This window comes from Lupinus angustifolius, chromosome LG06, assembly GCF_001865875.1.
Source record: "Lupinus angustifolius cultivar Tanjil chromosome LG06, LupAngTanjil_v1.0, whole genome shotgun sequence".
Taxonomy (NCBI): Eukaryota; Viridiplantae; Streptophyta; class Magnoliopsida; order Fabales; family Fabaceae; genus Lupinus; species Lupinus angustifolius.
This window is the reverse complement of record NC_032014.1, coordinates 22,319,491-22,345,222: the sequence shown is the minus strand read 5'-3', so window position 1 is coordinate 22,345,222 and position 25,732 is coordinate 22,319,491. Positions and strand designations below refer to the sequence as shown.

General features: G+C 31.3%; 2 protein-coding genes and 1 long non-coding RNA gene across 4 annotated transcripts; 1 reads left to right on the top strand and 2 right to left on the bottom strand.

Annotated features, from left to right (window-relative positions):
• Positions 5,489 to 6,273, top strand: LOC109350942. Its single transcript, XR_002108156.1, has 2 exons — positions 5,489 to 5,931; positions 6,011 to 6,273. It is a non-coding gene; the product is annotated as an uncharacterized LOC109350942 (long non-coding RNA).
• LOC109350527 (pentatricopeptide repeat-containing protein At2g38420, mitochondrial) lies at positions 14,239 to 15,830 on the bottom strand. The gene has a single exon (XM_019591759.1). The coding sequence runs from the start codon at positions 15,772 to 15,774 to the stop codon at positions 14,239 to 14,241; it is 1,536 nt and encodes a 511-aa protein (XP_019447304.1). The 5' UTR covers positions 15,775 to 15,830.
• LOC109350213 (pentatricopeptide repeat-containing protein At4g19440, chloroplastic-like) lies at positions 18,414 to 24,968 on the bottom strand. Of its 2 annotated transcripts, XM_019591388.1 has the most exons (5): positions 22,147 to 24,968; positions 19,645 to 19,748; positions 19,480 to 19,560; positions 19,257 to 19,373; positions 18,414 to 18,571 (listed from the first exon to the last, which is right to left on the bottom strand). In XM_019591388.1, the coding sequence occupies exon 1, from the start codon at positions 24,861 to 24,863 to the stop codon at positions 22,356 to 22,358; it is 2,508 nt and encodes an 835-aa protein (XP_019446933.1). In that variant the 5' UTR covers positions 24,864 to 24,968; the 3' UTR covers positions 18,414 to 18,571; positions 19,257 to 19,373; positions 19,480 to 19,560; positions 19,645 to 19,748; positions 22,147 to 22,355. The 2 variants fall into 2 exon arrangements, with proteins under 2 accessions (XP_019446933.1, XP_019446934.1); XM_019591389.1 differs by lacking the exons at positions 18,414 to 18,571; positions 19,257 to 19,373; positions 19,480 to 19,560; positions 19,645 to 19,748 and adding an exon at positions 19,805 to 20,416 and having other exon boundaries at positions 22,148 to 24,968.

Sequence of the window (25,732 nt, the reverse complement as noted above, 5' to 3'; positions counted from 1 at the left end):
AAAGCTATAACACAAGGTGGATTATTGGCTCAATTATTCTACGCTTCCTTGGCCAACCCCCATTTTGATAAACACCACATAAACCACTAATTTCATTTTTTAGTTAATTAACTATTTCTTTTACCATGTGATGTCAAGTGTAGCTTACAAAATAGACGTGTGTGAGATTTTATATTAGTAAATCCTAAAAAGGGTTCTAAAATGTATCTTCCTTTTCATATATATTCCCATTCTTTTATATTATAATATATTTGGTTAATATTGTCTTCTACTAACATCATTATCAATGGTCCTAATAGTGGAGTGGAATGCCAAATCAAAGAGTTGCATCCAACAACCAACATATATAATTAATCATGTGACACTTTAGGACCATCCACCCTAAAAAGCAGTTCACATGGTTGGACCTTGAAACTTTTAACTATATGGATATAATTAACATAATAATGGGTAAGTCACTCATGATTTATATTATAGCTTGGTGGGAAAAGAGTTTTCTCTTCCATATCATTATATTTAAAGGATAAATGTGTCATATTGCATTATTTTTATTCATGTTGGTTTTTAGATATTTGTCTCTTCATTATTAGAGAGATCCTAACTAGGACTAGATATTTGTCACCTCGGTTCAGCTCGATAAAGATTGACTCAACTTAAAACTCGACTCGAGTTTGATACGAGTTATTTTTTTAGCTCGAGTCCCGCTCAGTTAAAGTTCGTGAGCTATTTGATTCAGTTCGAATGATTCATTTGGACAACTCAAATAATTAATTAAATTTTGAAAATAATACAAAGTGTTTTATATAAAATATAATCTTTTATATATATATATATATAATTACAATAAATATAAAAAATAATATATGAGTCATAATAAACATATAAATATAAATATATATATATATATATATATATATATATAAATATATAAATATACCGAGTTAACTCATGAACCTAACGAGTCGAACTATATCCAACTCAAGTCCGACTCATTTATTTATGGAGCTCAATTTCCAGCTCAAGTTCAGCTCATTTGATTCATGAACTAAGTTTATTGAGCTAAATAACGAATCAAGTTTCGAATGAATATCAGATTAGTTCAGTTTATTGATAGCTATAATTCTAACCAACTTGGTCATAACAAAATATTGTGGTAATGATACTCCATTCACTCTGGTTGGACTTCATTATTGAATTTGACAAATGATATGCCTTGGTTGGTTCCAAAAATCCAAAATGTCTGAATTCAGTGATAAATGTTTTAAATATAAACATTTTTAATAAGAGAGAGAATGTGTTGTAAGTCACTTTTAGTGTTTCTACCACAACACTCTCATTTCATGTATCTTAACCAAAGTCATGTCGAAGTTTAAAGATGTAATACTTCATCTTTTCTCCCTAATAAATGACAATGTACCCCAATTAAGGGTTACTAACACTTCTATCAAAATATGCTAAAGCAGTATTTCATGTAGCTCTTGTTAAAAATTTAAAGTTGATACATTTACTTAATTAATTAATGTTTATGTATTTTTCTTAGATTTGTGTTATTTTTCCTATGCATGTATTTTCACATTCGGTTGTAAATCTAGAAATCTTAAATTTTAGGTGGTGATAGAGTAATAAATAACTACTATATGGTACAAGAATTCCAAAGTTGAATGAGGGAAATTGACTACTCGATTGGGAATCAAGCATATACCACTTGAACCAACGCCCGTTAGTACTACTATTCGATAATTTGTTAAAATAGAAGAATTTAACTAATAAACATATATTTAAATGTAAGCTTCAAATTCAATTCAATTTTCACTCCAAAGTACATTTTTTATGAAATCAATTGGTCCTCACAATAACATCATCATTGATGGTTTGAGTATGTTCCATGATACTTTTTTATCCTCTAAGCATATCTTTACCTTTAGCCTTTAACAATCTATGAGTGTCTACAAACAATGTAGACTATTGTGCAACAAAAGATGTAGAAATCAAAATCAAAATCAAAATGCATGAAACACATGTGAATACACCAAGGAAAGGGAAATGAAATTGAGAATCAAATAATTACACTCGTGTGGGCATTTTGTGTTGGGAGATCTTCATCCATGGGTTATAACATTTTTCTATGGGTTAAGTGAAAGAATCATAGAAGTGAGTTTGATACCACATCTTGACCCAAAACCTTAAGGTATTAGATCTATGTGTTCATCCACTTACATACTCTTTAACTCATCCATTCTTAACCAATGTGAGACTTCTTCATTCACACTTGGAATACTCAACATTTTGTAACATAAATTGCGGGGTTATGAGAGTCAAGCCACCATTAGGGTGGTTTGCTAATAATGGTAGAGTGGTCGATAGATTTTGACCACCGACGGTTTGAAATGGTGTTCATATTTTTAGAAATTCATGCCAATTTGGGGTGGTCACAATTTTGTTGGACGTGATTAGTGGTGGTCATGTGATGAGTGTGTTGATTATTTGTTTATATAACAAACCAATAATTCTTAAGTGCTAATTTGATTTATAAATAAATTATGGTACTTTACAACTTAATCAATCCAAATTATTGGAAAAATACTCATACATGATTAAAAGTTTGATTTATTTGCTAAGTTTACTACTAAGTAGTTTTGTAGACTTAAACTAGACAAAAGAGCATAAAAATCCAAGTTGATGAACCTAGCTTAGCCACGCTCAGCGCCGGATTCACGCTATGAGAATTTGACAAGATCTAATAGTTGCACTTAGCGCATGAAAAGTCATGCTCAACGCACATCATGCGTTGATCGTCTAAATTCGAGGAATTCAACATTAGTAACCATTCATATGTAAATACCATTAGCAATAATACAACTCGGTTGGTTTAAAAATCCATTTGTAAATGCCATTAGTAAGTAGTAACCATCCAAATACTAAATTAATAATGGAGAATTATAAATGTCATTTTATTTTTATATTTTTAATGGAATTTTTGTCCAAGCCTCTATAATTCGCCATCCATTTTTCCAATAATTCTCGTAGTGCATATATCATAAGGTATCCAAAGCACTTGTAAATACTCATGTATTAGTGTATTTGCAAAAATGTGAAAGAAGTGCGAGTGAGAAAATCGAAGAATAAGGGAGATTTTAAGAGAATCTGGGTATATTCCCCTTCTTCGATATGGTAAATTTCTTGGAAATAGTCTTTCTGCTCGTAGGGTATATCACATAAATCCACCATTCTTATATCTCACTAAGTGAAAGTCTCGTGCATTGGATCGCCATTTTTTAGTTGACTCCGTCCAATGAGATAAAAGTTTGATTGTTGTTCTATATTTTTACATTATATTTACATAGAGACGGTAAAAAGGTAAATAAGAAATATTTAGATAGAAATACAAATAATGTCTTATTTTAATATGTATTTATTGGTAAGAGCATGCAATAATGCAGGACCCATAAGTATGAATATTTATGAACACTCAGCTAAGTATGAATATTCACACATGCCCTCTATGATTATTTTTATGATGGGGAACATGTCCCACCTTAATGCCTTTTACACTCACAATAGCTCTTTCTTGAAGCCAAAAGAATAATGGCTGTAGTAGCTACAATCTTAACATCGGGAACACATCTAATGTCCTATAAATTGTGTCATAAGTTTGTGATTGGTCAAAAAAATATTTAATAATTAAATTTTAACTTAAATATATTTTTTCTGATCAATCACAAATATATGATATATAGAGTGGCACAATCTATAAAATAACATATGTGTAACCCTTAACATATATGCATGTTGTTGTGGAATAGCACAAACTCTTATCTAAATCAAACCATTTTCTAGAACTTATGACAATAATAGAAATATACAGCGACCTAGAAATCAGAAAGCACATTTAAGTATGTCACACTGATTTACGGCTGCAATATTACGGTTGTAATGATTGCTGCAACCGCATCACAAGTGGGTTTGTTACTCTGCCACTTCATGTTTTTCTTCTCACTTAATAAGTGTTGGGTGAGCATTTGAGAAACATGATATATTGAATTAATTAATTTTGTGAAATTGATTTAAGTTACAATTGAATTTAAAGCTGAGTGTTTTACACTTGAAAGTTTTTATTCTAGACTCAAGTTTTAGTGTGTAAAAGTTTCAAGTTAATGCAAGAGATTTATTTTGTCACTTCAGTTCAAACCATGGTTTTGATGCAAAATGATTTTGTTATAAAATTGTCAAGCATGCATGTTGGTGCCAAGATTCTAAACCACGTTTTGTGTCTTCATAAGTGATTTTAAAAGCTTCAACCGTTGAACTAAACTATTTTCACGAATGAAAATGTCTCCAAACTTCAAACGACAACCTTTCTGATATTGACACACACTTGGAGCATGTTATGTTTCTAACCATTGTAATAGGCAATTTGGGCTATATCCATGGAACTTGCACTTATTTGGAAGACGAGACATGAAAAATTTGTTCAATAGCCCAAAATATCCGCTTTAGCCGAGAGTTTTTCTAACAAGTAGGGCAAGCTGCTTGTGAATATTACGATCTTAATTATTAAGTGTTATGATTTGATTTTTTATTGGCCTTGGAGGATATTGATATTAAATTATTTGAACTAATATATTGTTATGTGTAGTTTTAAATATGTAATAATGACATAAGATTATTTTTTAATTTTGTTTAATTTGATGTAATTTTTTAATTGTATAGTGGTATCACGCAAGTTTGTCATTTCTATATTTAGGACGAATATGACATGATATTTCATATATTTTCATAAATACTCTAATAGTCGTTAATTTTATTGAGTCAATACTATTAAGTTAAAATAGAGTGTTGTCATGTAAATGGAGATCATAGGTTTGAGTTGTAAAATCAATCTCTAACCAAATATAAAATTGTAAACTATAGAAATATATATGCGATCCAAACTTTTCCTTTAATAATATAATAGTGGGTTATATTATTCTTTTAATTAGTTTTCTTCCTAATCCAAAGCAACATGCTCAACATGTTTTAATAATATAATACTTAATGTCCAGGTATGATTCAAGTGGTATAAGCAATTAAGTATAAGTTAGATTTTGTTTTGGAGTATAATATAAATTAAGTTGCTTACCCTAAATATGGGTACAACGTATAGGGGGTATATAAGTAATTTAATCTGTATGCTAAGTGATGACTAAGTGGTCCTATTTATTGTGACTTTTGATAAGTTGTTTAGGTTAAAAACTCAAAGGGTCCCACACTCAACTAAGTCTTTCCTTTTAAGAATTTAATATTTATGCACGATTAATAGAAACGTTTATATACAATCAATACATTATTTACTATTTATTTATTTTTATTTTTGAAAATTTAGTATAATTAAATATAATAAATGATAAAGTGATAACGTAAAAAATACATATATTATAAGTATATACATTTTTTTTTTGCTCATTTCATTTGCTCCCATTTAACTTTTAAAAACACTCTCATTTTCCTCTTTTTGTAATATAGATGAGTAGGTTTGGAGCACCTAAGATGCAGATTGGAGTACCAAAATAAATACACTCTTCTTGAACAAGTTGTTCTTATTCTTATGCTCCTTACTCTTCTATCTTCTTTTTCTTGTGAGAGTCCTAAACTACTAGCTAGTGTAGCATGAGAAGGTGAATGTTTGAACAAGATGGAGAAGCAGGGCACGTGCAATACTAACTCTTACGAACCAAGAGAGTCGTACATTTTATTTTGTGTTTAGCAGCGTTCAACATGTAATCATTGTTGAATGAGTGTTTTAAATCCGATTTCTGACGTAATGAATTGTAGGTGTAGTTAGTCCTTCATGTGCCCTTCTTCGCCATCTTGATAGCAACACCTTATTAATATCATTTGGAAATTGTTCAAAATCCAGAAGCCAATTCAAATTGTGTATGGTACACATAGAAGGTGAGTAACACTATTACTAACATTATATTTATCATTAATATCATTTTTTTCATTTTTATGCTCCTAATGCACCTTATAGCATTTGGAAAACTTAGCAATTGATTATGCTACGCATACAAGGTGAGTGCTATTATTATCACTATAACTTTCACTTTTTATTTGTTTATTTTTCAACATTAGCATAATCAATAAATATAAAGTTCAAGATTCATGTGGATAAACATTGAATCTTTATGGATCTTGAGTGTGTGGCTTGGAATATTGGCGTCATTTTGCAGATATTTTGGTTTATAAAGATTGACTAAATTATTTGATTGTGTCATAATCAGAATTGTTTCCAAATACATGATAGAGCACGAATGCACGAAGAAGAAGAAGGAATATTTTTGAAAATCTCAATATTCTGGAATTGATAGAATGAGAAAAATTATTTACGTCAAGCCAATATATATGACTTATATATCTATATCTATATATATATATATATAGCAATAATCAATTCATAACTAAAAAATTAACATCCATCATTCTATAGTTTGTCTATATCTAAAAGAATTATGATTGATATAGAATTAAATGTTTTTAAATGGGTACTGAGTGTATGAGGCTCCTACCTAATAGAATACAGAGAGAATAAATGTATATAATCTTACCCTCAGTAAGCGAAAAAAGTATTTCAACTTCATGTTATAAGACAAACAATCTTCTTATTGCATCAAGACTAACCCTAAAAAATATTGCTCAGATATTTAATGATTTAATATTTTTTATTAATGAAAAGTTTGTGACACAAACTATGATTAAGGAAATGTTATTCCCCAACTATAACTATAATAGAGCATGAGGTATATTAAGATCAAGCATTGTGAATTATATATGTTGATTAAAATGTTGAAGGGATATGAGTCACATTCTAATTCTCATGTTTCCCATTTTCTCTCTCTTCCCCAATCTCTCACTCAAACTACAATGTTTTAGGTTCATGTGTAGCTTTGATGTGGAAAATACCACTACATATGTTGCACAAGCTTAAGGATCACCATGGAAGAAAAATATATATATGGTTTTATTATCTTACTTATGCTAACAAAAATGTGTCATTTTCAATGAAACACTAATGAGCTTGCTTCACCTTCAATTGCATAGGGTTTTATTATTGAAAATGACAAAAGTGGTATATGAGTCAGGGCCTAGTTTTATCAACATGACATGAAGAGTTAGCCCCACGTACCTGTGGATGTTCCCGATTCGGACAGGATTGCATCCAGTGCGAGGATACCTGTGGGAAACAAAAAAAAACATGGCATGGAGAAGAGTACATTTTTTATCCAGACAAATTGTGATATTTCATGTGTTGTGATTAGTCAGAAATATACTTAATTATTAAATTTTTAACTTAAATATATTTTTTTCAATCAGTTTTTGGAATAGAAGATGTAGTGTCGATCGGGGTAGCATGCTTTTCATGTGGTTAATCATTGTAAAAGAATCTTGTTATATGTTTACTGTAAAAATTTTGCACTGTAAATTAATGTGCATTGAATAATTACTGAACATTTTTTACTTATATTCGATTGGAGATAATGATGATATCACCTAAAAGGAAACAAAGACAAAATGAGAAGGAGGTTTGTCTTCTTTTTAATAATATACATAAAAAATGTAGAGAAGGGATAAAAAAGAAATGGAGCCACTACATTCTCCACTAGTTATTGTGTGGAATCAATAAAATTATGAATAGCATATTTTCATTCATATCTCAATTTCTAGTTTTGATCTAATAAAAAATGGTCATTTAATTGAAAATAAAAATTCTAAAAATACAATTATAATTTTATATTAGAAAGTTAATTGAGTAGAGATATGAGAACATAGTCATTTAGGGACACATAATCTAGTTCCAATTTTATTAGTTTTGTCAAGTTTCAATTACTTATTGGCCAATTTTCATTAAAAAAATTAGAATGTTGATTTCAATGTTGAAAGAAATAGACTCCAGAAAGATTAAATGCATATATAGTTTCGGTTGAAAATAGAGAGAATGTATTTCTAATTATATTTTTGGTGTGTTATTCTGTATAGAAGGAAATTTATTAGTTTATCTAGAATGGATGGAAATCTTCTCCAATAAAGAAAAAAAATAGTATTATAATACTTTTATCATTTAGATATAAATGTAAAGACATTTTTACTCAAGTATAAAAATAACCATTCTTCTTCCTTCTCTTCTAGAACATGCCTTGACCCATAAAAGAATCCATCAACTTTTGAACATCTCAATAAGATATACATACACCTAACTCAAATAGTTGCTTCACGATCATGCTAATACATCTTTAGCACTTATTTGATTCAAGCTACAAGCTTAAAATAAGTTTACTCGAACCAAGAGTTGTCTATTTTGTTGCCTTTAATCGTCTCTATTCTCTTGCTAGGTATAAATCGAGATTTTGTCTCGAAAAATGTAATCTAACCAATCACAAGAAGTAACACACTTTTTGGGATAACAGATGTGCTCCCGATTTAGGTTTTGGAGTATCTTTCCACATTATTGATGAATCCACCACATGAAAAGGAATATCATCCCTAACGTTATTGAGCAAAACATCTCGATTTGGTGTGTCCTTTTGTCTTATAATCTTCTTGTCTAGTTCTCAAATTCAAAATATATTTGCCATATTTATTGAACTCATTATTTTATGACAAATAATTGATAGTGATGTGTTTACAAAATAGGAAATGAGGTTAAAACAACAATGCATACAAGAGAGACAACACATATAATTGGCCTCACTCTTCCGTACACATACTTAAAAAGATATCTTTAATTAACCACACCATAAAAGCTTTTTGAAATCAACTTTTGAAATGTGTGGTTATATGTATATATGATTTGATACCCTATTCTCAAATGGGACTATCCATTTTGTTTGCATATATAATCTTTATGAATACATGGGGTCATAGTTAAAGCTTGATAGGATAAGACTTGTGTTAAGATTAGCATCATTATTATTTGCTTATCTTAGCAAATAATGCTATTTTATGATAAGATTCATTAACTTACTCACATTTTGGAACACAATATGTGACCATTCTATTTCCATAAAAACCCACAAATTATTAATGAGACTTTGATGCTTATGGCTTCTTAGTTAATGATTGATTCACGTGATTACGTGGGAAAACGGACACCTGTCATGTCTCATTTTATGTCTCAAATCAATTAAATTGTAACTTTTTTTTATTTTTTGTTTTTAGAATTTTTCTTTTATTCATATGACAAAATGTGATAAGCCTGAGATAGGGAATGAGACAGGGTTAGGGACATGTGATCCTAAAATATCAATCAAACTTATCTTTGTTATGTGAATGATGATATTTTACCACGTTTTAATTTCTTATAATTTGTTACACCAATTTTATAATTATTGATGCAAATATTTTAGATTCGTAAAAAACATGCTGACGATTGATAATTATAATTTAGGTGTAAAATGTATCATGCTAACAAAATGATAAAATGATATTTATTACTTTTGCAGATGAAGAAATTTTATTGCTATCACTTACCATGCCATAAAAAGTCATGTCTCATAATAATTAAGATATGTGGACATCATAGTTTAATTTATTTTCACCAAAAAAATATACTTTGAGATGAGATAGCTAAATAACATTTCTTTTATTTTTACAATTGCCTTTAAGAATTATAGAGTTTCCTTGGAATTAACAAAAAAAATATTCCTCAACGTTAAAAATAAACGAAACTAGAAAAATAACTACCAAGTGATATATCATCATGCTTACCCATCGAACCACATCTTTTATCCCATAATGTGTGCCACTTCATGTGCTATGAAATTGTGATTGGTCGGGAAAAAAATATTTAAGTTAAAATTTAATTATTAAATATTTTTTTGATCAATCAGAAGTTCATGGCACATAAAGTGATACACATTGTGAGACAATAGATATGGAAAAAAAATCCATTTTCAAGCCATTACTCATATACTCCATTCAACCTTTGTATATGGAAAGCTTAAATATTTTTAGATCAATTTTCAAATTTATTTTTTACTTTACTGTTTTGGTTTTACTTCAATGTTGTATCTATCATTATGTGAGAAAGAAAAAGTTACACATTATGAAGATGGTAGAATTGGGTGAGTAGATATATGGGTCTAATATTTTAAAGTTTTTAGTTAAGATATATGTGATATTAAATTAATGATTATTTTACTTAATCCATGGAAAAACAATTTATTCTATAGATTTGATAAAGATTCATCAACAATCATAATGGTCATGTGATCAATTTGTATGTCACATGCCACATGTAGTTGTTATTTATATCATTTCTAGGGATTAAAACCAAAATTTGAAATATATATAGGCTAATATAAAAAATTATAGGAATTAAAATCAAAATTTTGACAAATTTTCATGCAAAAACATATTTAAGCTAAATAGAAAGTTGGATATTTCACACGGTGATATTGCAAAAAAGAATAATAATCATAATATTCTTTTGTAAGAAAAAAATATATTAATGTTCACTACCCTTTTTCTCTTTTATTTGGTTTAATATGCAATTACTTAGCAAAATAAAAATAGATCCCAAATTTATAAAAAATAATTATATGAATCTTTTACACTAAGGTTTGATTTAAAATGAGAGACGCATGCAAATGATGGCAGCAAATTTGTCTTCAATTTTACTATATGAAATGTTTATAGCAAAAATTGAACAAAAATAAAAAAAGTCTGATACAAAAAATGAGAATGTGAAGTATATTTTCTTTTCTATGTTCAATTATTATTACCGGTTAATGACTTAAGATTGAAGACTGAGAACGATATTGATCGGAGATCAAAGCTACTATGACACATTTTGCACATTTTACACATTTAATACATGTTGAAATTGTTTTACAGCATGTGTTTATTAGTTTGTTAGAGACTTAGTTAGATTGATTGCATTGCTTGCTTCACAATATTCATTTAAAAAAATCAACGAAGATTCATAATATTTATTTTATGAATCCGCGTTATTTTCGCAATAATATTTTATTTCTATTTTTTTTGGGTTCCTTTAATCTTGGTTTATGGGAATGACACTTTTGGGAGCAAAGGGAAAGACATATTTGAGAAACCTATTTAGAAGAAACTGTCAAAGAAAAATTATTTATATTTCTCTATAAAATAAAAATGTATTATATTTCTTAAAATAATTGTTTTATGCTATAAATTGATATATGTATTTTTTACGACAATCTTATTTGATAAAGTATAATTAATATAGACGATAAAGCTATTTTCATCAAATATTGAATGGAGACACATTCCCAACTATTAGAACTTCCATTTTAGTTAAGTTAGAATAATTCTCCATCAATTGATCTATTCTAAATTACATGAGAGTTTAAATCGTGTACACTCATAATTCTTCCACTCTCAATATTATTTAATTTATTTTTAGTTTTGCAAGAAGCTCCTTTTTTTCTTTTTGTTCTTGACATACCTTATAGGCTTATACGCATAATTTAATTCTACAGCATCTATTTAATACCACCTTTCATTAATTTCCTTGTGCTGGCTATTTATAGTTTTTTAGTTGATAAGAGCATTTATATGCCATGGTTAAAAAACTAATATGATATAAAATGAGAGAACTGGACCATAATAGGCGGTCTGATCTGTTTGACCACTAACTGGACTTGAAAACGGTTCTGGTTAGCAGTCTTAACCGAATGAGAGTTGGACCGCGTTGAACCGAGAATATTCCGGTCCGACCGTGCTAAACCCGGTTAAACCAGAATAACCTGTGAAGTAAACCGGAAGGTTTACTTAAAATTAAAAAAATAGAACATTACTCTAATCTTTTGTTTTACTCAGGTCCCAAAAGATATTGTGAGATTTTATTTTAATATAATTATACATAATTATTAGTTATATAAAATTTTATATTTATATATAATTATATGTTTGTTTATAAAAATTATTAATTATATATTCAATCACCCGGTTATAAGAACTGAAACTACATTGATTGGCTAGTTCTAGATTAACCTAAACTTGATTTCATTATTGTAGTATAGTGATGTTGATTGTTAGTGATAGGTTACTTTTAAGTAACCTTAAGTATGAGAAAACATCAAATATGATCCACATATAAGTATATAACAGATTGAAAAGCACAAACACTAAGGTACAAGTGGATTATTGAAGCAATGCTAACCTTAGTTTTTGTTTAAGATATTATCAGATAAGATCTTGTTGGGATTTTTTTTTTGTAATGAGAAAATGAAACTTGAAGCAATTTACCAAAACTTTAAGATATAATAGTTTGGTTATCTACCTTAGGTTCCCTTATAACTTATAGGCTTTTCAATTTAAATTTATTATAATATATCAGGATAATAGATTTTTTTTAAAGAATAAAGATAATAAATTTGTAAGTGTGTTTGATAGAATAAAATGTTGGGGTTTGACAATAAATTTTATATCCAATTTATGTTTGGGATTTTACACAATCAATTTTTACTCCATCAACAGGTGTTGATTCAAGTGGTACATGTTTGATTCTCCTTAAGCAATGTATCAGTTTCGAATCTGCTGAAAGAGTTAGTCTCACATACATGTGGATGTTTCCGACTCAGTGCAATCAAGTTTAGATTCACGGTCAATTACAATACAATGCAAAGGGTCAGGTAAATCAATCATATTGTGGCCCAAATAAGATGATTCAGCGCACCAAACCTTTATCAAAATAAATTATTTTCAACATTTGAACTCTAAAGTAAATATCAATAAAAAAGGACTAGACATTTCATACCCATGAAACACTAATACCAGTACATGAATCGGATACGATATATATCTGATACGTCGATACGCATATTCTAGAAAATACATAATATAATATGTTTGGGATATACATATAAAATATGCAAATAAAATTCTTATAACATAATAAACATATTTATTGTTATGAATTTCCAAATAAAGAACATATTTCTTAGCTATCACTAAATACAAAATGAAATTCATATTGTCATAAGAAATCTTTACTTAGAATTGATAAATATGAACATTATCAATCTCGTTTAATCGATGATCAACATTATGCATATGCGTTTCCTATTAATTCTCTATGAAATACACATGTTTTGTCTTTTTCTATCGCTACAAGTCGACTTAGTAGATTGAATATTATATTTTTCTCTTGTACTTAATTGATTGTGTTATGTTTCTCTCTCTTAAAATATTATGGCATGATAGTTTAGGTGTCTATAAAGTATCGAGAAAATATTTTAAGAGTATCAGAGAATATCTTGGAAGTATCAAATTTATAAATTATTTATTTTACAAAAAAATACTTTAAACACGATATGAATACACACCTATGAAGTATCGGAGAATATCGGTACTGAATACGTATCGAATATGATACATGAAGGTTATTGAATTGTTGGTGCTTCGGAGTGTTGGACTAATACATTTATCCGGAGATGAATCAGGCATCAAAGTTAATATTGCTTCTGATTTTGATTTTTGACTTACTAGTTGTAGCAGCTTATGACCTAACTTGAAAACCAAATCAATCATATTAGAAAGCTCAACCATATATGTTTTGACCCATTGGAAAATCCTACAATACCATGCAACTATCCTTATTGTTTCTATCTATTGTTGGGTATTGAAATGCGAGTGGACGTCCCGAACATGGTCGAATTACATAGTAAAAGTCTTTATAATACCAGATAGAACTATGACCTTAAGGTTTTAGTTCAAGATTACAGTATATCACATATTGTGATTCTTCACTCTTCTTATAGTCCTCGAGCAACATGACTCCGCTATCGGTTGGAACTTCCAGGAATAAAATAGACCAAAAGAAGAGAGTATTGACACAAATAGTGGAACAAAATACAACATAGTAAACATGATAAACATGGATAGAAATAAAAAAACAAAACAGTCCAAGTTGCATTTGCTGCATTACTAGTTATATGAGTGTAATATATATGTACTGTTAGTATAAAAATTTATACACACTCCGTGCATCACAGTTAGTTCATTAACAGTTTAACAGAAATCAATGTAAATTAATAAAGTAGATTACTTACTCATCTTACTTCTGTCCATGTTCAAGAAATCATGTATCTACACAAGAAACAGCATCAACAGTCTATGTGAAACAATTTTATGAATCCAAAAAAATCATAGTTATTCTGGTTTTCATGTGCTGGTTAAAGATTTCATGTCTGTCTAGTTTGTTAGCCGTAGAATTCGAAAACAGGCCTATGACTCGGTCAACTTTGATAACTGAGTTATTTCTGGGATGATCAAGCTATCATATGTGGCTTCTGAATACTGAAGTTCAGGTCCTGAGTTCAGTAGCAGTGCTTCCCAAGCCCTGGCTCCGGGCGCAAAACTTTTTGCAACTAATTTCTTCATCAATACCAATGCTTCAGTAAACAACCCCTTTTGGCACATCTGAAATATGATATCATCAAATGTTGAAGTTCTCGGATGAAAGCATTTCTCCAACATTTCTTCCAACAAACTACATGCTTCATTGATCTCTCCTTTACGGATGAAACCATCAAGCATGATCCTATATGTATGCAAGTTTAGCCCAATACCCTTCAACCTCATCTCCTTCATTAACACCCTTGCCTTATTTAAATCCCCTGCCGAACATACAGCACCGAGTAGAGTATTGTAAGTAACCACATTAGCCTTAGAACCCAACTCTTCCATAGAAGCAACAATCTCCCGCGCCTCATCTATCTTATTCTGCTTACACAAGCCATTAATGTACACATTATAAGTATAAACATCCGGAACGAGTCCAAACACAATCATTTCATCAAACAGTTCATCTAACTTAACATGATCCCTTTCTGCAACAATACCACTCAAAACAATAGTATAACAAACAATGTCAGGCTTAACTCCATTTTCTTTCATCTGGTTCAGAATATTCAAAGCATCCTTACCACTCCCTTGCTTCACCAAGAACTTAATCATATTCGTATAATCCATGACGTCAGGACAAAATCCGAGTTTCCTCATATCTCTCCAAACAACCAAAGCCTCAACGCTGCTCAAATCGATTTGCTCACACAATGACGACACTATCAAAGAACATGCTTTAACATCCAAACCATATCCATCTTCAATCATAAAATTCACTATCCTTAAGGCATAATCCACCCTCTTAATTCTACACAATGCCTTAATCAAAACCCGAAAAGTCGATTCTTCAACTCGAATATTCATAAGCCGGCTCTTTAACAATATTTGAGGAACCATTTTGAGGCAGTCCCTGTTCCTACAAAGCAATGATATCAATAAGTTCAAGGAACAAACAGTTGGTGTGCACCTGAACCTGGGTATCCGGTAAAACAAATCAACAGCATCTTGAACTCTATCAGCAAAACCATAGAATCTAATAAGGTACATTAACATAAACTCAGGTGTTTCAAACTTCTCATTGAGTTCAATGTGGTTGAGAACATGAACAATGTCTTGAAAGTTGGAATTTTGGGTTAAGTTTTTTATGAGAAAGAAATAAGCTTTTGGTGTTGGGTCAATGCAATAAGCTTTGAAAGAGTTAAGGAGAGTGGAAAGAAGAAAAGGGTAGTTGTTGTTTTTGTTGTAAAGATTGAAACTTTGGGATGAACCCATTTGAAAAGTTGAATTTTTGAGAATTTGCATGGCTTGATTTTCACAAAAATTGTGGTGCCATGAGGTTTTGTAAGGAGAGTGTGGCCATTTTCTGAATTTTCTGAGGAATTTGTTGGAAGGTTTTGATAAAGGGTGTCTCACCATTTCGATTTTAAGAGGCTAGAGAGGAAACAACAAACACAGAAAAAACCGATTTTTGTTGAAACTGGAATTGTCTCTCAACTTATATACCATTTTTTAACCCAAAGATATCATATTAGATCTTCATATAAGTTAAAAATTCAAAGATTTGATTCTTAAGAATAATATTTGTCGGGAGGAGAATAATATTTGTTAGGGGGAGTGATGCAACTCACTTGAAATGATGAATTAATCTCTTATCCTAGAGGAAATATTCAGGAGCATATTTGTTGTTTCACTGTTTTGTGTCATTCCATGTATCGAATGTATAATTGGCCTGAAAAATATTTAACAATTGTAATTTTAACTTAGATAATATTTTTTTCAAACAATTAAAGGTGATGATACATGTAATAGTACAAAAAGTAAAACAACAGATTTGCTCTCAAAATACGATTGGTTAATGCCTAATCATTCTAGCCAATTAATTGTAATGCCACATTTTATCCTTGAATGAATGATATGATCTATAGTCGTATTTATATTTTCTCATTAAAATATATAATAAAACAAAATTGTAAAAATAAATATTTGTCAAAATAATATGAAAATGATTAATGATTTTTCAAAATATATTAAAAATAACATAAAATTTGCAATAATAGATTACATAAAAATAATTCTAATGGTAACTAAAACATACTGACTAGGATTCATTGATAATTTAAACAAAAGATACAAAATAATTGAAGAAGAGAAAGATGTGAGATGATTGTGAGAACAATGTGTTCAACATATACATATAGGTGCTAGAAAAAGAGAAAAAAAAGATATGTATACTTAGAGTTAAAAGTTTTTTTATATTGTATCATTTATCATTCATTTTTAATTATCATTATCTTTTCAAAAAAATATCTAAATAAACGGTGAAGATAAGTTAATTGTGTATACATCTTTACATTGTCCATACATAGATTTAATACTCCTACAAAAAAAATGCACAACCATCTAAAATATATTGATTGGCAATGGATCTATCACATTGATGCAATAACTCAATTTCTCATCTTGTTTTACATTTACCATTTCAAAATTCACAACACTAATTTCTCATTTAAAATCCTAAAACAATGATTAACCTTCACAAACGCAATCTAAAAATAACTCATCTCGAACATTTATTATCTCCATTTTAACATCTTACTCCTATATTACTTTGTAACACATGTTACTTTCTTATGATATACGAAGAATGTCATTTTTCTTGTTATCACGAGTATCGATCATTTAAAACATTTTATAATGTCACTACCTTACATGGAGGAGGATTTAACTAACATCTTCTAAGTACACACTGCAAATCTTCCACTTCTCATGCACATATTCTCCTTATTTTCTATGCTTTATTTTATAATGTGCATGTGGGATTTATAGGGAGTTTTGAATGCAGGAAAAGTTAATGAATTTGGCTTCTATACTTAACGCTGTTGATTTAGTGTTGGACAGTGTAATTAAACTATGTTATATATGTTATAATAAATATAAATATTATTATTTGTAATATATAACTCAATTATTGCAACTAGGGCGGATGATCAATTCAGTATTTGTTCAAAACTCAACTCATTATTTGACTTGATATACTAAGTTTATGAACCAAATAAACTGAACTTGAGTTGGATACAATTCGTCAGGTTAGGATCATGAGTTAACTTATTATATATATATATATATATATAACTAATTTTTTATGTTTAGTATGACTCATCATTATTTTTTATATTTATTATTATTATATATAAAAATAATGTTTGTATATATATAACATTTTGTAATATTTTTTTAAAATTAATTATTTTAGTTGTCCAAATGACCAATTAGAACTGAGTCGAACAGTTCGCAAATTTTAATTGAGCCAAACTCGAACTAAAAAATAATCTGTATCAAACCAAACCAAGTTTTAAACTGAATAAATCCTTACTGATCTGAACCTAACGAAGCCATGATTCGCCTTCATTCAGCTTATTTCCAACCCTGATTGCAACTAAATTGTGAATTCTTTTATACACGATCTAATAGTGAGGTACAATAAAATTTGATTGAGCAATATTGTAGTTTTTGACTACAACTTAATTACTTCCAGTATTATATTATGGGATTGGTTCACCAATTTTTCAGTTAACTGAGGGATAAGGCATTGGTAACATGGTTAAAAATTATTCAATATGTGGTAACCTGATGATATTCATACCCTGAAATCAATGGGCCTAAACTACCAACGGACGTTGGTTCAAATAGTACATGTTTGATTCCCCTTAAGCAAGAACCCGGGTTCGAGTCTTGTGGATGGAAAAAATGCTCATTGGGAGAGTTAGCCCCACGTACCTGTGGATGTTTCCAGCTCAGACAAGATTGCCTCCAATGCGAGGATACCTGTAGGAAACTAAAAATGGGTTCCTAAATTAAGCTGCAGCATAGCCTATGATGTTCATGTTCTCAAGGCTTACTTTATTGTCAAGCAAAACTTAAATCCAGGTATTGTATTGTTTTCATATATTAAAGCTAAAATGGATCCTCTAATGTGAAATTTCATGAAATTCCCTTCATCTTTCTACCAGTTTTTCTGTTTCTTTTTTCTTTTTTCAGATTTCTTGGGGGACAAGTAAGACAGGAAGTCAACATGTATATTAATTCAGAAACTTCTGTACCCTACAACCCCATATTCAGAGTCGCTTCCAAATTGTAAAAACCAATCATTATAATCAAAATGCCCCAAATGCAAGATATCCTAGAAGCTCTGAAATGTACCAAGTTCTCTTGTCTAACTGAAGAAAAAATATTTGGATTTAGAACTAGTGGATCAAATACATCAAAACAACCAACGGGCGTTGGTTCAAGTGGTACATGCTTGATTCTCGTTAAGCAAGGTCTCGGGTTCGAATCTTGTGGATGGAAAAAATGTCCGCTGGGAGAGTTAGTCCCACGTACCTATGGATGTTCCCGAAAGGATTGCCTCAAGTGCGAGGATACCTGTGGGAAACAAAAATACATCAAAACAGCATAAATATCACAAATTCCAAGGGGGGAAGAAATTAACAACACAATTCACATATTTAACCCACAAATCTGTCCAATTGCCTCATTGTCTCACATATGTTTGTGTAGACACGGTCTCCAACAACAACAACCAAACATTTACCCACTAGGTGGGGTGGGGTTGGCTATATGAATCGAACGACACCATAATGCTCTATTGTAAATCATGTTCATTAACAAAACATTGAACTAAGTCTTTCTTTATCATTTCCCATTTTTCTTGGTCTCAGGTTCTCCTCCTGCCCTGGGTGCCATGAAGTGCCATTTTTCTTTATATAATTTAGGGGTTGTTGGGGATGTGTAATTGGTAAAAGGAAAAATTATATAAAATGAGGTTGAAATTGAAAAATAATATCCAGTTACAATTTTACAGATGGAACTTCCATCCTCTGGTTTGTACTAAAACATACCTGAAAAAGTTTCTCTTTTCCTTGTGCTGAGGATCTAATAAATGCTCCATATTTTTACTATAAGGAGAACCCTGTAAGCTTCTTCAAATCTTCAATGCTAACTCAATAACAGAAGTTCTGAGATGCCCAAGGAAATGTATTAAATTTAGTCACACACAAAAGAACACGAAAGGCGCGTAAAATAATCACACAACAGATTGGACATATATTATGAGACCCTCACCAGGCAACAAATGGAAAAGAATATGGGTAAGACACCCCTTTGATGCTTGATTATATCAACACTCTCTTATTGAAATCATGCCTGCATAGTTGAAAACTGGCTTCAGTTGGTTGCAACATTATCAACAGTAATAAATCTATACGATATATAAATTAGTATGAAGACCACTCGATTCGATAAAGCATGCAGATGGACTTTAACCTGGCACATGATTAAGCAGCTACATCTCTTTTCCAGTGCAGTCCTCATAATTTCTGCAATTCAAGTTCTCCCTGATTTGACAACACATACCCAATGGATCACAACCAAATAAAAATAAAATATTAAATAAATTTTATCATGTGAGACTACGTGAATTTATGCAATATGCAGATCTATGTTTGGATTTTTTTAGTAAAAGAAATTAAGACAAAAGAGGGGAAAGTACAGCTATAGGAGGATAGGATATATTCCAAAACAGAGAAAGCAAAATATCCAGATAACAATAAAATATCAGGATTCAGGAATGCAACACAGTTACCCAATCCCTATCCGTAGAAGATTTAGCTTCTCTAAAGTGAGGGGTGCACTTCAGAGGATAGTGTAAAATTATAACCATTGATCCAAAAATCGATTTTACAACTCCATGATTTGTTATACATATGCATTTATTTATCATAATCTCAAGCATTGACTTTACAATCAACGGTTAGATCTGCACTTTAGAGGAGCCGAACCCATGGCAAAAATCAAAGACAAAAAATATATTAAGAGACATTATTTTACAATGTTAGCATTTATAGACATAGTGGAGTCTACTAGTGTCCTATATTTCAGACATTGTGTGAGTTTGAGTGTCCGTGAATGGTGTCTTGCTTCATAGCTAAGAATCGTTTTCAAAACAAAGGGGTTGAATTCACAAGGAGCTTTGGACTTCCCAATGTGATTAAATGAATCCCTAGGGAATAGTAGAATGAGTTAAAAACTAGAAGGATCAATGAAAAGATATTCCAAACCACAAGAGTACGTTTTCTTCCATTAGGACTAAGACCTAAGCATAATCATGTAAAACCAGAAGATGCTATATTCAAAGTTATTGTTGCTTAATAAATTTACTTCGAAAAGCACAAAGCATAGAGGGTGAAACTTTGCGCAATGGTAAGGTTACTGCTTAGTGGCCCAGAGATTACTGGTTCAAATCCTAGAATCAACTTCCCGCTTGTGTGGTAAGGATAAGACTGTGTATATTTACCCTCTCCAAACTCCACTAGGTGGGAGCCTCGTGCATTGGACCACCTATTTTAGTTGAAAGCATTTTCCAAGTTCAAACAAAGCTAACAACAAAATAATTGATTAATATTATAGTTGTCAATACCAGTGTTGTTAAATAGTCGCCACGGCGGATGCCGGTGGCATTTTCTAGCCAACCACGATTAGCTATTTCAAAAAATCCGCCATTTACACGAAAGCATTGCCATGGTGGAAAAGGCGGAACTCAGCATGAATGGGTTTTCCTAAGTAGGTTTTTTGAAATAAATTGCAGGTCAGATTGAGTTTTCAGGCCCAATTCTAGGTTAAAAACCTAAATATTTCTATTTTTAGAGAATCTCTTCCCCCTCTACAGTCTACAACCAGCTTCTGCCTCTGTCGTCGTCTGCTATCTCCCATTGTCGTCTGCTGTCACCTCTAGCCTGGTTCTCTTCATCAATCCCTGATTCCTTCTCATTTATTTTTCTTCACTACTATCTTATTTTCTTTTAAAACTAATACTCTATTTTTATTAAATTGTTATTAAACTAATACTCAATATTATTTTTACTAAACATATATTACTCTTCCCTTCTATGTTCTCTTCATCTGACATGTTAGTATGTTCATTTTACTTTTTAGTATCCCTAATTTTTTATTTTCTAGCGACCTTATGAAATTATGAGACATTGATTCTTGATGAATTTTATTAAACTTTATGTCATTGTTTGATTGTTGTCTTATTGTATTATTATTTTATTTTATTGTCAATGGCCATGATGATGTCCACTATTCCCCCGCGACGCCATCTATAATGCCATGATGACAAAATTTTGGCAACCGCCATCGACAACACTAGTCAATACTCAATACACTAATAAGATATAGTTAATTGTTCCTATGAGATATTCTCTCTCTCTTCTATTCCAATAATACTTATTATTTTTTTAAGAAAAAAGGTCACAAATGAAATATGGAAAGGTTCCATCATCCACATAAGTAGAATCTCTAATGGGAACAATACCAACGTAGAACCAAGAACCCTCAAGATTAACTCAAAAAGACACTAACCACTTTACTTAATTAAACATAAAAAGCATGAATGACAAATAAAACAAGACACCTAAAGGAAGGGTGGTCGAAACCTAGTCCAATCATAATCAAACACCAATTTCCTAAAATCAATAACATCACAAACAAAATTAAATCCCCAAATTACCAAAAATAACCATGACATACCCCTAAAATAATTGAAGTAAACCCCAAGCATTTTGCGTCAATTACATCAAAAGAAAATATTTATATATGGAACAAACGTACAGAACAGTCATCATCTTATAATACCACTATCAATCAAAATTTTCAGGAACAACAAAAATAATGAAATAAACAAATACAAAGCAGAGCAAAGAACTAGACAATATAATCTTAAAATACTAACCTCAGAAACCCAAAGCTCATTCTTCAACTAGGAAGGCAAGTTAAGAGTAAGCTGCTCTAGTTCTTGACAGTAGTACACATGCCTAGAGATCAACCGTATGAAGCTTCCGTTTTCCAAATAATGAGCTTATAATCAAGCTGAACTAAGGCAGTATCAGCCACAAGGGTCCGGGTAACATATAAGTATCTAAACTTTGAGATTTTCCTAGCTATTCTTGATTGTTGACAGATGTATGTGGATGCAACCTGTTGACCAATGTCGTATACGTAATTTCATCTAAGGGCACTCCCGTATTACACATATGATCACATTGAAAAGGATCTTGTTGGTTCCTTTCCTTGATATTTTGATTTTGAAATGCCTTATAGGTAATGGTATCTGGTTCTATCCCATTCGCAACCATTTCATTTAAAAGCTTAGTGGCTTCGTTCACATTGCCCAATTTACAATAACCATCGATCATAACGGTGTAGGTAATTTTATTAGGTAGTATACTGTTTGAAGACATTTCAACTATGATACTCCTCACTTCATCCATCTGACCTAACTTACAATAACCACCAATTAGAGCAGTATAACTATAAACATTTGGCAACACGCCTTCATTTCTCATTTCGTCAAAAATTCCCTTTGCCTCATCAACACGGCCTATATAGCACAGTCCATGTATTAGAGAAGAATATGTGGCACAGGTAGGATGAATGCCCCTACTTTTCATGTAATCACGGATTTCGAAGGCTTGCTTCACATTCCCAACTCTACAATAAGCTGCTATAAGTATGTTAAAAATAACGTGACTTAGCTCTACTTTCTGATGTACTAACTTCTTGAATATGTTTACGGCATCTTCAGTTCGATCAGCCTTACAATACCCTTCTAGCATAAGTGCATATGTATAGACATTTGGAACAAGGCCATGTTCTTTGACTTCATGCAAAAGCTTATTAATGTCATCAATTTTACCTCTCTCAGCAAACCCCTTCATTAGGAAATTGTAGGTATACATATCTGGTTGAAATTCTTGCTTAACCATCTCTTCCTTAAGTTTGAAAGCTTCCTCAATTTTACCCGATTTACAACAACCAAAAATAAGTGTGTTGTATGATATCTGATCCAGTACCAAACCCCTCTCAAGCATTTGTTTGAGTATTGTGACAACCTCCTTCATGTTCCCTCGTTCGCAAAGTCCATGAAGAAGAGCATTTGAGGTCACTGTATTGGCTGCAAGCCCTTTATCTGCAAGGGAAAACCAAAGTTCCGTTGCCTCTGAATGTTTTCCACATTTACAAAGTCCACATACCAATGGGGTTAACAAACTATCACTGGTCTTGATATTCCTCAACAACAACGTTCCGACAATATTTAAGGCTGAATCGAACTTGGATTCATTGCATAACCAGTTAATAACATAAGAACATGCATCCTGATTAACAGATAGCCCACTAGATAATAGGTACCCCAATACTTGCAGAGCTTGCTCCATTTGATTGCTCCGGCAAAAACCTTGTAAAATAGTGTTAAAGGTAATAGAATTGGGTTTTACGCCTGTTAATAACATGTCATCCCGAATCTTTAGTGCCTCACTCATATTCCCCTTCCTACAATACCCATCTATCAATGCATTATAAACAAACTCATTAGGAGCAAAACCCATGTTGCACATTTCCAACAAAACGCCACCCACCTCGTCAAATTTCTCCATCTTCATCAAACCATTGATAAGCACACTATATGTTATGAGAGTCGGGTTCACTTTACTCTTCACCATCTTTTCTTTAAACCGAAACGCTTCGTCTAATCTTCCATTCTTGCACAACCCATCAATCAAATTATTATAGGTAACAACATTCGGAGACACACCCACCTCCTCCATTCTCACGAACAAACTAACCGCATCTTCAACCCTCCCTCCCTTACAAAACGCGTTGATCGCAGTAGTAAACGTGTAAACATCCGGAGAAACACCACCTTGACAAATAACATCAAACACCTCATAACTCTTCTGAAGCTCATTACCTTTCACCAAAGAACTCAACAAAAAATTGCAACTTTTCAACGATGGAAAAATACCCTTCTTAGAAAACATGATAAATATATCAAAACCATAATAAAATCCCAAATTCTTAAACCTCGACAAAATAACATGAAGCAACAAATCCAATTCACCATATCTTCTATCAAAACCTTCATTCAACTCAAGCATGGAAACCGATATTTCCCTAACCCTATTCTCAACCAAATCCATAACCAAAACCTCGCCATCGATCAAACGAGTCAAAACCTCCCTAGCACGTGGCAAAAAATTCGAAGCAAGAAGCAAACGAATAAGAACACAATAAGAACGAACAGTGAATCGAAACTTCAAATTCCTAGAAGCAAAACGAAAAAAATCAAGCGTCGTTTTAGCGTTGAAATTGGAAGAACTAAGAGAAAAGAATAACCGATCAAAATGGTGAGGTGATAAATGAAGTAACAATGATTTACATTTAGAAGAATCTAGAAAAGTTTTTGAGAGAATAGAAGGTAGTAACGTAAGTGGGTCATTGTTATTCAATTCTCGCGATTGCGATTGCGGTTGCGGTTGTGGTTGTGGTTGTGGTTGTGGCGGTGGAGGGAGATGGTGGCGTTGGTGGCGGAGGGCGGTGGAAGTAACCCAAGTTAAGGGGCGCGTGAAGATAAGAGGAGGTTTAGTAGTTGAGAGTTTTGTGAAATCCATAGCTTAATAATTTAATCGATTATGAGAAAAAGTGATTAATTGAATGAAGAAGACATTTGAATTAGTAGAAGAGAAAGAGGGGGTGTGAAAGTGCCACATTGGGGAATGGAGAAGAAGAGGGTTACGTTTCAAAGGTGAGAGACATGAAAACAATGAATGGGCCTTGGCCCATTATTGGAACATGGAAATAGAAGCAACCCTATGAGGATAGAGGGGTCGCAATATAAGCCGAACTTATGGGTACCGATCTTAAATTTGGTTTGAATGTGTTTAGATTTATTTTGTTAACCTTGTTCGTGTTCGGTGATACATGAACTAGAACTCACCTTGATTCGTGAATTAAATATATATATATACATAGGAGTGTATCTAATGAGAATGAGAATTTTATATAAGAGTGTGAGAGACTTATATTAGTCTTGAATTAATATGAAAGGCATTATAAAAAATATAGAAAATTTTGTGATTCTCCTTCAAGTTCAATCTAACACCTCAAAGATCTACTAATTTCATCCTCTTCAAGCAAACAATGAGAAAAACAAGCACAAATCATGTCACTGCAAATCAATGTGAGCATTGTTACTTGTCTTAAAATTAGCTTATCTTACAACTGAAACATCATTAATAGTCGACCTCATGTAAAAGAATATACATTCAACGATTTTATCAAGATTTATCAATTCTAGTCGAGATAAGATAGGAAAATGAATTGAATTTCCACGAGAATATAATATTCAAGGACTTCTTCCTATCTACTTCATAATGGAGTTCACAAACATTACAATGGCCATAAGATAGAAAATTATATTATAAGTAGAATTTTAATATTTATTACTTAAATCCAATTACCATTCCTTTTTGTCATAAAA